At 45.6% G+C, this 15,838-nt stretch overlaps 1 protein-coding gene across 2 annotated transcripts in view; it reads left to right on the top strand.

The window, feature by feature from the left end:
* Window positions 1-15,838, top strand: part of PRKG1 (protein kinase cGMP-dependent 1) — a 1,261,510-nt gene that overhangs the window by 77,851 nt on the left and 1,167,821 nt on the right. Inside the window, exon 1 of one of the 2 annotated variants that reach the window (XM_047703631.1) lies at window positions 6,298-7,334. The exons of the other annotated variant lie outside the window; for it this stretch is intronic. Coding sequence (XP_047559587.1) covers window positions 7,024-7,334 — 311 coding nt within the window. The 5' untranslated portion in view covers window positions 6,298-7,023. Of the gene's footprint in view, window positions 1-6,297; window positions 7,335-15,838 lie in introns of those variants that run through there. 2 annotated transcript variants of the gene reach the window in all.

A 15,838-nucleotide genomic window follows, 5' to 3' on the forward strand; every position in this document is an offset into this window, starting at 1 on the left:
CAATTGCTTTTAACATTCCACAAATAAATGTTTTGAAGATTTCCCTGTCATTTTTTCCACTTACAATTGGTATTCAACATAGATGCTTTTCTAAGAAAGATAGATGGTTAGAACTTTGGCCATACTGTATTCTATGGGAACCTTAGATGAATTTTCCATAATAGTTCCCTAAATTAACTTTGATATTTGAGTAAAAACATTCTTACATAATGCAGTGACTCAAGACAGACACTGAATATTCTGCCTAATACCAAAAAAGGGTAAAAAAGTCTCTATCTAATATTTATTTATATGGGGCATTCTTACCTACCAGATCAAATGCCTGTGCTTTGTGCTTTGAAAAATGATTTTTAAAAAAATATAAGTCTGGACCAGGGAGAAATTACCGAATCTTTTTAAGAAATGTGCATTGGGGCGCCTGGGTGGCTCAGTGGGTTAAGCTGCTGCCTTCGGCTCAGGTCATGATCTCAGGGTCCTGGGATCGAGTCCCGCATCGGGCTCTCTGCTCAGCGGGGAGCCTGCTTCCCTCTCTCTCTCTCTGCCTGCCTCTCTGTCTACTTGTGATCTCTGTCTGTCGAATAAATAAATAAAATCTTAAAAAAAAAAAAATGTGCATTGGGCATGGTGACTGGTAATTGTACAGTTGGTTACAAATACATACTGAAAATATGTGTCTCCTGGGCCCCTACTTGGGTCTCTATCCTTGGTCCATGGGTAATGCCTTCATAATCATCAGGTTCTGTGCCTTGACCCTAGAATGACATTCATTTGCTTTACCATCTTACCACTTCATTTGCCTATCATTAAAGATGGATTTCTGGATTTCCATCTCATGATGATTGTATAAAAGTCATAGAATCAAGACTTTTCTGAATTTGCAGTTAGGTGCTATTTACCTGGCCATTACGTTCACGAGGGCGAAGACGTCCGGATATTTCCCTACTTGCTGCAACGTCTCCCGTCCTCCAGATCTCTGAAATTCTCACAGTGCAAACAAATGCCTTGCTACCTTTCTGTTGCCTCATCCATTCATTTGACTCACTGATAAAAGCCCAGTTTTCTCAAACTTTTATCTTATTATCTTTCTTATATCTTCAGTACTTTCTTACTTTACCAATTTTAGTAAGTTCACTAGCAAAATGTGGTTTTAGTTTTTACTTTCAATTTTGGTTACAAAACATGTAGGGTGAAAATGGCTGAGTTTTGTCTGCTGTTAAATGCAATTTAAAATAAGAGCGGCAACCAAAAGTCATTGACTATCAGAGCTCTTCTTCTATAAGCTACATGATTTCAAATACGTTCTCAAATGCAAAATTACTTCCTCAGTTTTTACTTTCCTGTGGAAAATACTGATGTATTAACTTATGAAAAGATGTACATTTACATATGAGAATAGAACTGAAAAAATAAATTTACTCAGGAGAGATATTACAATGTTGCCTACTCATATATACATTGGCTGGGCTTAAAATATGGCAAAATAATATTTTGGGAATAAAATATTTGAAGTCCCATTTTGTGCTTTTTAAAATTCTCCATTCATGAAAAAAATATATGGAAAACCAAACTCTATTCTTCTTAAAAACATTTCATTTCTTCCGTTATTTGGAAACATTATTTGGAAATGGGCAGCTTCCTGAAGAGCCCAGAGAAGTGTTCTTTTTTGGCAGACAGTGCATGGGTTTTCATGAACACTACTTCAGGCTCCATAATACCATGCCATCATTTTAAGCTGTGGAATATAAGAATGCATTTCAACTGATATTAGGCCTGACACTAATTCGGTATTAAACTCTAAGCACATTAGCAATTATGGTACAATGCACTATTACTTTCCAGATCTCTGCAGTAAGTTTTTCATCATTAATGGTTTATGGCTTTTTTTTTCTTTTCCATGCAGAATGTATCATGCACAGAAGTTTAACTTCTAAAAAGCCAAACCATTAGAATTTTTTCTTATATCCATTTAAATATGGATCCCTGATGGCCGAATCTGCCACCAGATATAATCATAAGAATCATCTGATTCTGTAGGAGGTAATCAGATAGCAGGTGCTTTAATCATTGTGCTTTATGCATAGAAAGCCAATATGTCTGAAGTCCAGATTTTTATAAAAATGGTAAACCAGGGACGTCAGGGTGGCTCAGTCATTAAGCATCTGCCTTCGGCTCAGGTCATGATCCCAAGGTCCTGGGATAGAGCCCCGCATCAGGCTCCCTGTTTGGAGGGAAGCCTGCTTTTCCTCTCCCACTCCCCCTGCTCATATTCCTATTCTTGCTGTATCTCTCTCTCTCAAATAAATAAATAAATAAAATCTTTAAAAAAAAATGGTAAGCCCAAAGGAGAGCCTAGAATCTCTAATTTATTGAAGTAAAGTGAAGATTCTGTCATCTAACTCATGCCCTTTAGAGCGCAAAGACAGTTCCTGTGGTGTCTTCTCATGCATTGAGAGAGGATGATTGTTTCCTTAGAACATATTAACACAGATGTGTAAGTGGGTTTGTAATGTGCCTACAATAGCCAGTATTAACATTCCAGATCTTCCTAGGTTTGACTTTTCTGTCTATAACTTTGAAAGCAAAATTTGAAAGTATTGATAACATAGGAAAGCCCAGCAATCCTGAATTAAATAGGGTGACCAACTGTCCCAGTTTGTCTAGGACTAAGGGAGTACCTAGAACTTGAACTTTAACACCAGGATAGTCCTAAGCGATTTTAGTATTAAAACCAGGACAATCCCAGATGGATGGGTGCATCTTCAGCCAGAATGGAATGGTGCTGGGGTGACGACAATTTGAGGAAGAAGAACTTCTAAAAATTCTCTTTCCCGCTCCTTCAGAATTTTTAAAATTTTTCTTCTTTCCACCTCCCCAAGTCAGGCTAAAAATGTTAAGGATGTTCTTCTCTCTCTGGATAGAGTATCAAGACCTTAGCAACAGTTGGAAGTCCTGCAGAAGATAATGAGGGGCAGGGAGTCAGATTTTGATCTCTGTATCCAATGGTCTGGATTCGAATCCAGGCTTTGCCATTCATCAGGTGGGTGATACCCTGCCTCCACTTTTTCAGATGTAAGTGGAAGTAATAATAGACTCCCTGATGGGGTTACATTAAGCAGTGCCAGTCATGCATTAAGAGTTCAGGGAAGTTATTTTTACTGTGGCCTTGATTGAGATTAGCAATTTGGAGCATGCCAGCATGTGTACCAGTAATGGTCACCTTCCTGTTTCTTAGGGGAAACCTGCTACCCGTGGCAATTTTCTATAAGGGGTGACCTCCATCACCTAAAAAGCTCAGCTGTGTTTTGTTTGTTGGTTTCTATTCAAGATATGCACATGGAATGGCAGAAGAAGCTTTCATACATAGGACTCTTCCGTAACATGTGGCTTCAGTGGAATGGACGTTTGGATGAGCATCCTTTTGAGGCTAATTATGGTTTTTGTGAAGGATGATAAGTTCACCAGACTTCATTTTCTTAAGAGCCAGTGTTATGATGAAGCTGCATTATCCAATGCCTCATTAGATCGTTGGGACATTGCATAAGGAAGGCATGATACAATGTATTCTCTATCATAAGGGGTTGGTGCAAAATTGAAGAGCATCAGTGTGCCTCAGGTGGGGCTGGCTACTTTTGGAACGTTGCTTCTCTTAGGGTGGGAACAAAGAGAGACCAGCTAAAGAGCCAGTTGTGAGTTGACTGTGGAATTCTAGAGTATGAACTCAGTTCCGTCAACCTTGCATTGCTCTGTGTTTTAGCATATGCCATGGAGACCTCACCCCATGATACAGGGCATGGGAGAGCTCAGTAGATGCCATCCCATTCCATTTCAGATGTGTGTACTCACTTCCGAGAAAGCAGAAAATAGACTTGTGCCTGACCTCCGATCTTACAGTTTCACCAACTTAGTTTACCATGAGACATATAGTGCATTCGTCTGCTGAAATGTAGCTACAGGACCTTGCTTTTTTACTTAGGATTTGTTTCCAGCATTTACCAAGTACAATCCAAAAGACGCTTTAAAAAAAAAATGGGGATCACTCAAAAGGTTGAAATGGAAAACCGCACCCCTTAAGATCTAAACAACCGGTCAAGAACATCATCGCAAAACTTACTTAAAATATTTACTTTGAGTTCAAGAATGGAAAAGTTGAGAATTGGATTTTGCATATGTAATTATAAAGTGAGGGGGTAATTAAATTATTCTTTTCATAATATAGGCTAATATAACCAGATACATCCTTATATACATGCTTTAATACTTTTTAGAAGTGTTAAGTCAGTTGTAATAGTCTTATGTTTTGGCCATTTACTTTCTTCGCATGCATTATAACAGACTTCTGACTCTCGAGATAAGATTCCTCATGGGATACATTTTGTATCATAAGAATGAAATGTAGCATGGATATTTGCTCTAGTTACATGTGGATGTGATAGTTTACATACTGAAAAATATTTACATGAGTCAGTGTAAAGAAACTTCACTTTTATTCAAAATACTGTATATTTTCTTCTGTGCATGTAGACAGGCTTTCTACAAATGAAGAATCTTCTCTGCTTTGTGCTGCCCAGAGACATTAAGTAACTCCATTTAAGCCTCAAATGAACCTTAAAGATATCCCCTATATGGGGGCGCCTGGGTGGCTCAGTGGGTTAAAGCCTCTGCCTTCGGCTCAGGTCATGATCTCAGGGTCCTGGGATCGAGTCCTGCATCGGGCTCTCTGCTCAGCAGGGAGCCTGCTTCCTCCTCTCTCTCTGCCTGCCTCTCTGCCTGCTTGTGATCTCTGTCAAATAAATAAATAAAATCTTAAAAAAAAAAAAAAAAGATATCCCCTGTAAGTTGCTTCTGATATATTTCTAGATATAAACTCTTGACCTGGGGGACCCCTATATAGATCTATAGGAAAAAGGCATTTAGTTGAAAACATTTTCCCATGGAATTAAAGAATCCCCATAGGTTAAATAAAGTAAGAATTTGGCCTTTTGCCTGGGACCAGGAAATTGTCACAGAAGCTCTTTTTTAGAATAGAATCAGTTATACAAGCCACGGGCCTTCTGCTTGATTTAGTTTTAGTCAAAACAACAATTCGGAACTATTTCACTGCTGTCAGTATTTGTGAGTTACTCATGGTCTGTTCACTACAAATGAGACTGTTTTGGGGGTTATCCACTTTATGTATTACATTCTGAAATAAATGCATTTCTGAAAATGCCTGTCCATGTTGGAAAAGAAGAAAAATTAAGTGTCTTTTATCACCTGTGCTAAGAGCATTAGGTCATGACCTGAGTGGAAGAATGTTTAGGATTGTATATCCTTTGTCATGCATACCTCTAATTACGAACAGATAACACTCTGAATCAAAAAGTTGGTTAATGTGCCATTAGCTAGCTGGTTTGTTTGTTTTCTTAACCTTTTTTTCCTCTTAGCTCAGATAGCTAAGATAATTGTGTATTCAAAAGTAAAAACATTTTTTTTTTTTTTGAGACCATTATCTTCATTCTTGGCTAAGTTTAGATTCCAGGGAATAGTTCTGGATTGCAATTCGATTTTAATGTATTTTGTATGGACCTGTAGTGTTAAGGAATGGCCACATAGAGCATTGGTTTATAACACTGAATGCTCAGGAATAGTAATTAGGGGGCCGCTGATAAAGGCTATAAAGTTGGATGAGTTCGTGAAGTTTTAGATAAATATTAAGAATTTAGGTGAGTAGCAAGTAAATACTTGTAGATTCTAAACATGTGTTCAGATGCTGGGAGAATTCCCCCTCCACAGAGAGCTGCAACCTGATTGTCATCATTTTAGGAAATACTAAGTGGGCAGGGATGAGGGGGATGGGGGGGTGGGATAGCACAGTCTTCTGCAGCCCATCTGGGCTCCCCCTGCTCTTCACGGTTTGAGTCTTGCCATTCAAGTGTAAGGAGACCGTTCTAACAGCTTGGTTGTCACAGAAGGAATATTTTTAAAGATACAGTTCAAGTTCAGGATGGACTTTTTTGGCGCTCAGCATGGATTTTTCCTGCTCCCCCGGCCCCACTCCGGTCCCTCACCCTAAGTTAAGCAAATGGAAGACGCGAGGCCCAGCCAGAAACTCTTCCGCAGACACTAGCTCAGGTAGGAGGGGGAGCTGAGCGGCCTTCTCGGGCCCAGACCTGCGAAGAGTTCCTCCGAGTGAGTTTGGAAGGGGCGGAAAGGGGGGCAGTCGGCAGGAGCGGAGGCAGGCCCCGCTAGGGGCGACGACCCACAAGCCCCGCCCCCTCCGCCCCTTCCTCAAAGGCACCTGCGCGTCAGGGAACCCCCCTTCCCGGGCGCGGGCTCCTCTCCGGCGGGAGGCAAGTTTCTTCTCCGGCGCTAGCCACCTGTGCGCGGCGCTCCGCGGGGGAAGGGTGGCGTGAGCGCGGGGACAGCGCGGCCACGCAGCTCGGGAGCCTCTGCTGGGGAGGCCGGCGGCCAGAGCACCTCCGGACCCCGGGGCTTTCCGGATGCCGAGCCCGCCCTGCCCGAAGACGCGGCCAGGACAGTAGCCCAGCGGCCTCGAGGCCGGGGTGGGCAGGGAGGGGGAGGGCTGGGCGGGGGGTCCCCCCGGCTGGCGCCTCCCCGGTCTGGAGCGGGGTCCTCCCCGGCGTCTCCCCCACCTCCCCACCCCGAAGTGGCGCGCCCGCCCGCTCCGCCCCGCGGCTTATCAGGCGCCCCAGGCGCAGCGCCCGCTTCCTCCGGCACCCGCCGCCCTGCGCCCGCCTCCGGCCCTGCGCTCGCCGCGCGGCGGCTCAGTCCCCGCTTGGACCTGCTGTCTCGCGGTCCCCACGCTCAGCCTCCCCGGCGGCCCGAGAAGTGGGAGCTGCACCGAAAGTCGGCGCCGGAGCGGCGGACTGGGCATGCTCAGAAGCCAGGGCTGGCTCTGGGCTCGAGTAGGAAGCGTCTGCACTCGGGAGGCGGCGGCGACTTTGGGGAAAGTTGACCGGAGAGGGGAGCAAGCCCCAAGGCGCGCGGCAGCGGCAGGCAGGCGCCCCGGCGGCCCGGAGGAGCATGGGCACCCTGCGGGATTTACAGTACGCGCTCCAGGAGAAGATCGAGGAGCTGAGGCAGCGGGATGCCCTCATCGACGAGCTGGAGCTGGAGTTGGATCAGAAGGACGAACTGATCCAGAAGCTGCAGAACGAGCTGGACAAGTACCGCTCGGTGATCCGGCCGGCCACCCAGCAGGCGCAGAAGCAGAGCGCCGGCACCTTGCAGGGCGAGCCGCGCACCAAGCGGCAGGCGATCTCCGCCGAGCCCACCGCCTTCGACCTCCAGGATCTCAGCCATGTGACCCTGCCCTTCTACCCCAAGAGCCCACAGTAAGCAGGGGTGCGGCGCCCTGTCGGTGGGGAGCTGCGGGTCTCTGTCTTGTGTGTCGGCCCCCGCCCCTCGCGCTTGCCATGTCTGTCCTCATGCTCGGAGATGGTGCATTCTAACGGGCGCTTCTCGCGCGCTGTGCACGTTTCTCAGAGCCACACTCGCTGCACCTACGTTTGCCTTCGTGTCTTTGTCAGATCTCAAGCTATTTAAAAAAAAAAAATAGACATACACATTCATATATGCCACCCACCGCACATAGTTTGAACGCGCCCCAGGTGTGTGTCCGGCTGTGTGTGTGTGTGTGTGTGTGTGAGAGTGTGTGCGTGTGAGTGAGTGAGTGTGAGAAGAGGAATAAAAACCCCGTCTCCCAGATGCCCTGGCAGACCTGCCCAGCCGGAAAATCCTAAATGCAGGCTCATCAGACCTGAAATGAAATGCGTCTGATACCACCCTTACTTTCCCCGCTGGTGTGGCTCTCCCGGATTTCTCTACATGCCGGCGATTCACGCCGGTACCCCTCAAACCCCAACGTGCTGTCCTCGTCCAAGTGTCAAAAATAAGGAAAGACGCATAGAAAAGGGAAGATTTTTTTGATTTCCTGAATCGGATGGCATTTACAGCCCACAAATGGAAGCCCAGTCTGTTGATTAAAAAATTATATATTTTTTCATACCATCCGAGGGAGATTGTTGCTTATTTTCCTTAAGGAATTTGCATAATGTTACCAGTGAGGTGTCTCAGACTATCCGGAGGGTTGCAGGTTCCCAGGGTGAAGCGTGAGAAGTACACTTACCTTTACTGACAATGTGAACACATTGTTTGCCTTACTCCTGGCTCCTGATGCAACCACTCTGGTATCCTTCTTGCGTTTAGAGAACTGTGTTCTGATGTCAATGGGCTTCGTAACTTGGGTAGGAAAATCGAATCCAACTTGTTATACACCTCTCAACGCAGAGACCTCATGGAGAGTAAAGTGACAGAGACATGAGATTAACATAGAATGAGGAAGAGCACCCCAGTGACTGGTATTTTGAATTAGTAGGTAATGACATAATTGATAAAATGAAAGGTTTTGCTGCTCTATTCCCAACTACATCACACTGGCTGGATCACACGTGTTACATAAGAACGCAAGCTCCCTTGGAACCCTGCACATCATAAATACAAGAAATTAAGGAGAAAGGGTAAATACCCGATTGTCTCCATCGATTTTGGGGAGCTATTGAGCACGTACTGATGATACTTTTGAAAACTTAAGAGTCATACCTACATTTGTTGGTTCCCATGGACCTTCTGCTGTTCCCCTTGCAGGTTTAGCTTACGAGGGAGTTTGTAAAAAAAAAAAAAAAAAAAAAAAAAAAAAAAAAAAAAAGAGGGAGTTTGTATTCTCCCAGAGTGTGGGGAGGAAACCATGAGGATAAACATTTTGGAGATTCTGACAGCAAGTTGCCCCAATCAGTTAGGCTTAGATTTGCCTTAGGAACCTGAATGATTCGCATCTACTTCAACTTCTTCCAGTAAATTAATTTGCAGTCCCGATATGCTTGCCTGTTTTAGCTAACGAGGTACATGGCCATCTCTCCTGGGCCAAGTTTTGCATAATGAAAAAATAACTCAAAGACAGCTCTCTGCATTTTTAAGCATTGCATAGGATCTCATTTTAGTATCTGCAGGACTTTGGAGTAACAGAGAAAACTCTGCTTTTATAAAAAGACCATTTTAATAGGTTTTATCATGAAGCATGATCGAGCCAGCTGATAACTCCAGTTAAACATTAGATCAGAGAAGATCTGAAGGTATGTCGGTAGTAGGGAATGAGCCGTAGAAATGGGGTAAGTTTTAGAAGTCTCTTGGTGCTCAACATGTAGAACAACTAGATTTTTTTTCCCAAGTCCATGGTGGAAAATGAAATTAGCATGGCAAATAGTTCACACCATTCTGTTATAATAAACATTTTATCTATGGAACAATGCTGTGCGTTCTGATATTTATTTAATAACATGCTCTAAAGAAATCAGCGGCTTAAGGTATCACCATGATGGTTTCGGTGATTCTGAAGGATTATATTGAAGAAAAGGATAGAATGTCTTCCAAGCTTAAATAATTTTGGAAAAACATCTGTTCTTTTTTCACACTTACATAAAGAAAACCAGAATAAAATTGGCTTAAGTGGTAGAGTGTACCTTTCTTGAAAGAGAAGTTACATTGTATGCAAAATGATTATTCCTTATGTCATTTGAATGATTGTGCAAGATAGCTCCACAAAGAATTAGGAAAACTTGCCAAATCAAAGAAGACTCGCTTGAATTTAGATTTATTTCACTCTGAGTAATCTGATTATTCAGGAGGACTGGCAACAAGTGGTTATGTCTTTATATTTTGCTTCTAGTGCAATTTACGTATAGTCCTTTTAAACTCACAGATCATTGTGAGTTCGAGTTCAAAGGAAACCACCTAAATAGCCTAAAGTGGGTTTCAGATTCACTTTCCTGTGAAATTTCTGTTCTCTTTTCATTAGATGTAGATAACTGCCCAGCTCAGCTTCTGTTCAGTTATCTGATAAATGCAATTTGCTTACTGAGATTGCCCTCTGAGGATTATAATTTTGAAAAACTTTTCTTTAATGATTTTTGATCGTTTAAAAAATAGGGTAAAATGTAAATTCTTAACTCACATCATTTTAACATTCTTGGTTTGGAATTTTCCTTGTAAGCTGGGAATGGAAGGCAATGTTGTCTCTGAGCCGGGGAGCTCCTTCTGAGTGTGTGTGTGTGTGTGTGTGTGTATATGTTGGGGGTGTTCTTGTTTGTTTCTTACACACCTGTGTAGAACTAGCCCTTAAATCCTTCCTCTGTTAGGAATGTGAAGCCAAGAACTGATGTAGAAGTTGGTACTCTATCCTATTACTACCACATAAGTACTTGAGAATGTAAAACTATTAGGCCATATATTTTGAAATAAATTGAGCAAATAACCCCTAAAAATGAAAAAATATATAAAAATATTCATTTTATGAGATCAGTCTGTTGGTTATATATATGGGATTGTTCTTATGGACTTTTTTCTTAAATTATTACTAATTAACATTTAATGCATTGTTTGTCCCAGGGGTACAGGTCTGTGAATCAACAGGTTTACACATTTCACAGCACTTAGCATAGCACATACCCTCCCCAATGTTCTTATGGACTTCTAAGGTAATTTTATTTCGTGCTATTTCTTTCCTGAAAACTCTATTACAGGTCAGAACATTTAGTCTCTGGAAAGAAATAGCATGTTGTAAACTCTTTACCTGTTGTAAATATTCTCAAATCCTTTCCATTTTGCTGTCCCAGGGTTGCATATCATTTCAGTGGGACTGTATAGACTTAAATTCCTATAAAAAGTTGTCAGTGTCTCTGAATTTTCGTTCAGCTGGTACTTTTTACCCCAGAGGCAGCTGAATTTCAGACAACAATGATATGTTTTGTAACGTTTCACTCTTGGGTTGTGAAATACTTTGGAAGACCTGGGGGTGAAAAGAAATGGATTTTCTTATTTTTAGGGAGGCATTAATTGTAACAAGCTCTTGTATGATCTCTTAAACCTGGACACTAACTAGTACATCTCTAGAGAAATAGTATCTTCCTAAAGGCTGTATGTTAAATTTTGTAGGAAAGTGGAGGGGATTCTAGAATTTTGGTATAATCATGGATGGTAGACTATTAACACACAGATTTATTCAGAGGCAGCAATTACATTCCAAAGGGCCCTACAGTTCAGCTGAATACTTTTCATGTGCAGCTATCCCGAGGGGTTAGAGATGAGAGGGATGGAGGTCCTGAATCGAGGCGTTAATGCTACACAAGTAAGTATTCCAGAAAGCAGAGAGTAAGTTAAGTCGCAGAGGGGATGCCTAAGAAAGATGGCAAAATAGAATCGTGCCCCTCTAATTTCATGGCATGGGGACGTGTAGTGGAGGGGAGGAGGGACTGCCTGACTTCGGCAGGTGCTCAGGGGATGAGAGGGGCGCGGTGGGAATGGACAGGACCCTCTGGGTGACAAACACGTGGCACCATGACAGCAGCTATGGCGGCACCAGAATGCCATAGTGGGAGTTGAGGAAAAGCAAGTTTAGGCCACAGAGAATGAGAGCCTCACTTTGCATTTTACAAAGTAGGCAAGAGGGCATTTCTGCCCCTATTTCCAACACTCCGGGCGTGCGAGTGTGCACGCGTGCACTGTCCAGCCGGCGAGCACCCGGTGTTCCCCATCAGCAAAGCTCCGCATCTCCCAGAGTCCCTTCAGTCCCGTGCCTCCTACCGGCACTGCCCCGAGGAGAGCTGTAAGCGGCCCCACTGGGTGAGGGCGTGTCACAGAACCCAGCAGCAGACGTTCCACCGCTCCAAGACAAGGAGCCCCTCTCCCAAAGGAAACCCCTTCCTCTCCCCCCTCTCTTCGGACACTCCTCATCGAAAATAATCTTTCATGCCCCAGACCAGCATGGCAGATTCCTTACATACCGAGGCCACCGGGACGGAGATGAGAATTGAACTTGAAGTCGATTTCTGAAATTCATCTCCCTTGTTTTGGCGGAGGAGTTCAAGTCCAACGGAACGCCATCCTAATGGACTTTCCTGCTGAAGTTGCAGCGTTCATTTGACAGGACGGCCTGCGCATTAAAACGGAGGTCGTGGGAGCTTTTAGAAAAAACATCTGAGACCAGGTTACTAAGACCCTCTTAGGCTATTTTGGAGCGCGGTCAAGTGTGTGCCCCTGCCCCGGGGTTTATAATGAAACTGCGGACAAGCCCTGCAACACGGGGAATCTCCGTGGCCAGCCTCCTTGCTCTCCTGGGCCACACTTCCAGGCACCGGTACTTAGTATTTCTCTGAAGAGCTGGGCACACCATGCTTCTGGTGTTGCTGTTTGCAGGTTGTAAGGCATATGGACACATTTTTTTGCCCTGTCTGCTTAGCCGTGGAGGGTCTCCATGGTATCCTAGCAACCAGATTGGAACACCAGGCTGCTGCTCTTTCTGCCACGTCTGCCCGTAGGTGCTGCTGCCCATCCAGGGCCCGGGCTTGCTGCTGGCACTCAGACCCTCGGCCTTGAACCGTCCCGGCTCCGAGAGAGCAGGAGACAATGGGATCCATAAGCATGTGGGGGAAGCCGCAGTTCCCAGTAGGCTCCCCAGCTAATTATGCAACCACATCTGTGGCATTTGGAATCCTAATGTGAACGGCGGAGCTGGCAAGGCTTGCCACCCCTTCCCTGACAGCCCTCTCCATGTCCTCGCACCCAGCCTCCTGACACCGGCTCTCCCTGTGCTCCTCGGCGTCTCCTTCACATTCACTCTCCACAAAGTTAAACAGGCGCAGCCCATGTGAACTCCCTGAGTGTCACTGTGAGTGAGTGCGGAAGACTGCGCGCCGTCCAAAATCGGTCCTGCCGGTGCGAACAATGGCACAAAGACGGGGCTGCAGGGAAACAGGTGTTTAACAAGAGGTGGGGCTCCTCGCGCCCTCTCAAAAGGGCCTTGCATCTGCACGGGTTTTATACTCATGGTTATTACCAGGAACACAGCAGGAGAGTACGGGGTGGGGGGGATGCAGAGAGGGGTGGGTGAGGGTGGGGTGCACAAAATGAGCATTCCGGGAAACGCTCAAGGGCCAGGCGAGATGGATAAGAGTAGGGCGAGGCAAGAGAGTCGTGAGAGCTGAGCCGTAGTCGTGGAGACGCTGTGAAGGAGTGATGGGTTTTGTGGGCGAGTAAATAGGCAGTGACTGGAACGGAATTGACAGGTGTGTCAGCACTTCATAGAGAAAGACAGCCGTAGGGAGGAGACGCCTGGACTGGAGGACATCAGGGGCTGGCCTTCTCTGGGAGCCGGAGCCATCCTGGGCTTTTGGCAGAGAACCTTCCAGATGTTTCCCTTTGGGCCATTGCTTGTTTTGAATGCCTTGTACTGTCCCTTTGAAACATCCCCGAGTCTGATAGCAAGAAGGGTTTGGGGGTGTTTGTGCCGGTCGTAGTGCAGACAAAAAGGATGAAGAGAGTAAGTTAGTGCATCACGGTTTCTGAAAAGAGCTGGGTTGGAAGGGCACTGCCTGTCCCCATCACAATGGCTACCATTTATGGAACACGTCTTCTGTGTCAGGCACTGCTCCCTGCGTTTTCCGTAGATCGTCTCTTTGATACTCAAACAGCCCTCCGAGGAAGACTCCAAATTACCCCTGTTTCAATGCACCTGAGACAGGTCATGGAGCTCAGAGAAGCTAAGACGTGACTTGCCCAAGGTCACATACTTTGTAAAAAGGCTGAGCCTAAATTCCAACTCCAGAGCTGATTTCCTAAAGCCACTAGGCTCTTCTGCTTCCTGAAGGGCTGTGAGGTTTAGGCAGTGGCGCCCAGACCCACTGGATAGCATAGAGGCTGTTCTCAGGGGAGTGTCTGTCCACCAGGAATTAAGTAGGAGGCAGAAGTACTTGGGGAGAAGCAGAGAAATAAGAGGACAGTGCTTCCCAGAGCGCACATTAGAATCATTTGGGGAACTTGAAAAAATCCAATGCCTGGTGTTTGACCCTAAGCCAGTTAAAGTGATAATGTTTGGGAGTACACACCCCCGTCAGAATTTTTAAAGATTTCCCCAGGTAGCTCCAGTGTGAAGGACCCGGAGAAATTTCCCACTTCCCGCATTTCTGTTTGTGGAACCCTTTAAGTACTAGGGGCTTACAAAAGCAGTAGATTCCCCGCCCCCACCAATTTATGGTTTATCCACCCACGCAAGTGTTCATTACTTGACCTAGCTCGTTGGTTAGGGTTAGGCTGCATGTTAGAATCACCTAGGGGAGCTTAAAAAAATATCTTTCCTAGGGAGATGGGTCCCCTCCTGTCTCGAGATTCTGATGTAATTGCTCAGGGGTGGGCATGAGGAATGGATGTATTCCTTTAGCTCAGAGATGATTCCAAGACGAAACCGGTGTTGAGCACCTCTCCCGTGGTCCGTTCAAGCTTGGTGCTTCCAGGTGATCTGAATTCCCATTCTTCGGGAAAGCGCTTTCCTCCCTGCACTTGGACCCACGCAGATGCCATGCTTGCCGTAGAGTCACGCTGCCCGGCTCCCATCCAACCCTTGGGGCCTGTAGCGGCTGCACCTGTCGGTCTGTTGGTCCGACAGTTCTCTCTGGGGTTACCTACCGGGACTCGGGCACACAAAAGTGGCAGCAGCTCCGTTCGAAAGGTAAGTGTGTTTCCTCTTTCCTGCCAGCCACGAGTCCTGGCCAGTGTTCAAATATGCCACTCGTTAGGATCAGCCATCATTCTGAGTGTGTTTTCCACTCCCAGGGGGCCGCTGCCTAATTAAGCAGTCAGAGTGTTTCCTTGGGTCCCAGATACTTCCGCGAGGCGTTGAGTTTGAGAAGGTGAGCCGATGCTGAGCCTGCTGGAGGAGGAGCCCTGGGCTTGCAGCGCCTCTCCTTCTGGTATGTGGTGTCTCTGCAGCCAGCTATGGTTTTTTTCCTACAGATATTTTATCCTTTTAAGGCAAACAGCCTGTGCTCGGGCTGGGGAGTACTTTCCAAAGAGGCTTCAGGGAAAGCAGAGTGAACACTAAGCTCTCAGTCCCCTTTCCAGAACGTTTGGTTTGCGTGAGCGGACCTGGGTAAGGCTGACAGAGGAGAGGTCCGAGTGGGCACCCAGCATGTGTCCCTCAACGGGCGCTCCTGGCGGGGGCGGGAATTCCTGCGCCTCACGCTCATAGCCCACTACGGCCTGATTGCCCGTCTTGGGGTCTCTTCGTGCCTTCTCTCCCCTTACATTGTGGTTAAAAACTCTCAAGATGTTCCTAATCGTCTCCGATAGGGGCCTACTTACAATTGCAATTTAATTGTCTTCCCAGGTGAGGATCAGCCAATATAGCACCCTGTATAAGTGAAGAAAGTAGCTAATATAATTGCAGACACTTTTTGGTAGAAATAATCTTTGAATGGGAGTTAGCGAGACGCTTTCTTGTCCCTTTCGCCCCTCCTTCTAAAATATGAAAATGTATTCAGCTGACAGCACGTAAGCGCGGGCCTGATGTGATAGGGCTGCCCACAGGACTGGGGGCATGAACTACACAGGGAAGTTAAGCATAAGGAAAGTAAACACTTCCATTATGCATCCAGCTTCCTGTCATGCGTTTGGTTACTGGACCTAAATGGGGAGATAAGAGGGAATTAGCAACAATAGCGAAACACACACAAAAGCATGAGTTCCCTTATTGGGGTTGGCAGTTTGAAGCAGAATGGTGGGCACGAGTTCCTGGGGGGACACTGGGAAGATACCTGTGTTCGAGTTCTTTTCCTAGAATAGAGGAAAGGATGCGTGTTAGTATAGAAAAAAAAATCAGTGATGATTTAGTATCAATGTACATGAATTCCACCAGTGTCAAAAATAGAGTGAGTTAGTACAAAAAACCTTTGTCTCGCTAAAGATCATAAATGCTAATTAAACTTCACCAAAATTGCTTTAAGACTGATGC

The sequence above is a fragment of the Lutra lutra genome, chromosome 14 (assembly GCF_902655055.1).
Source record: "Lutra lutra chromosome 14, mLutLut1.2, whole genome shotgun sequence".
NCBI classification, from domain to species: domain Eukaryota; kingdom Metazoa; phylum Chordata; class Mammalia; order Carnivora; family Mustelidae; genus Lutra; species Lutra lutra.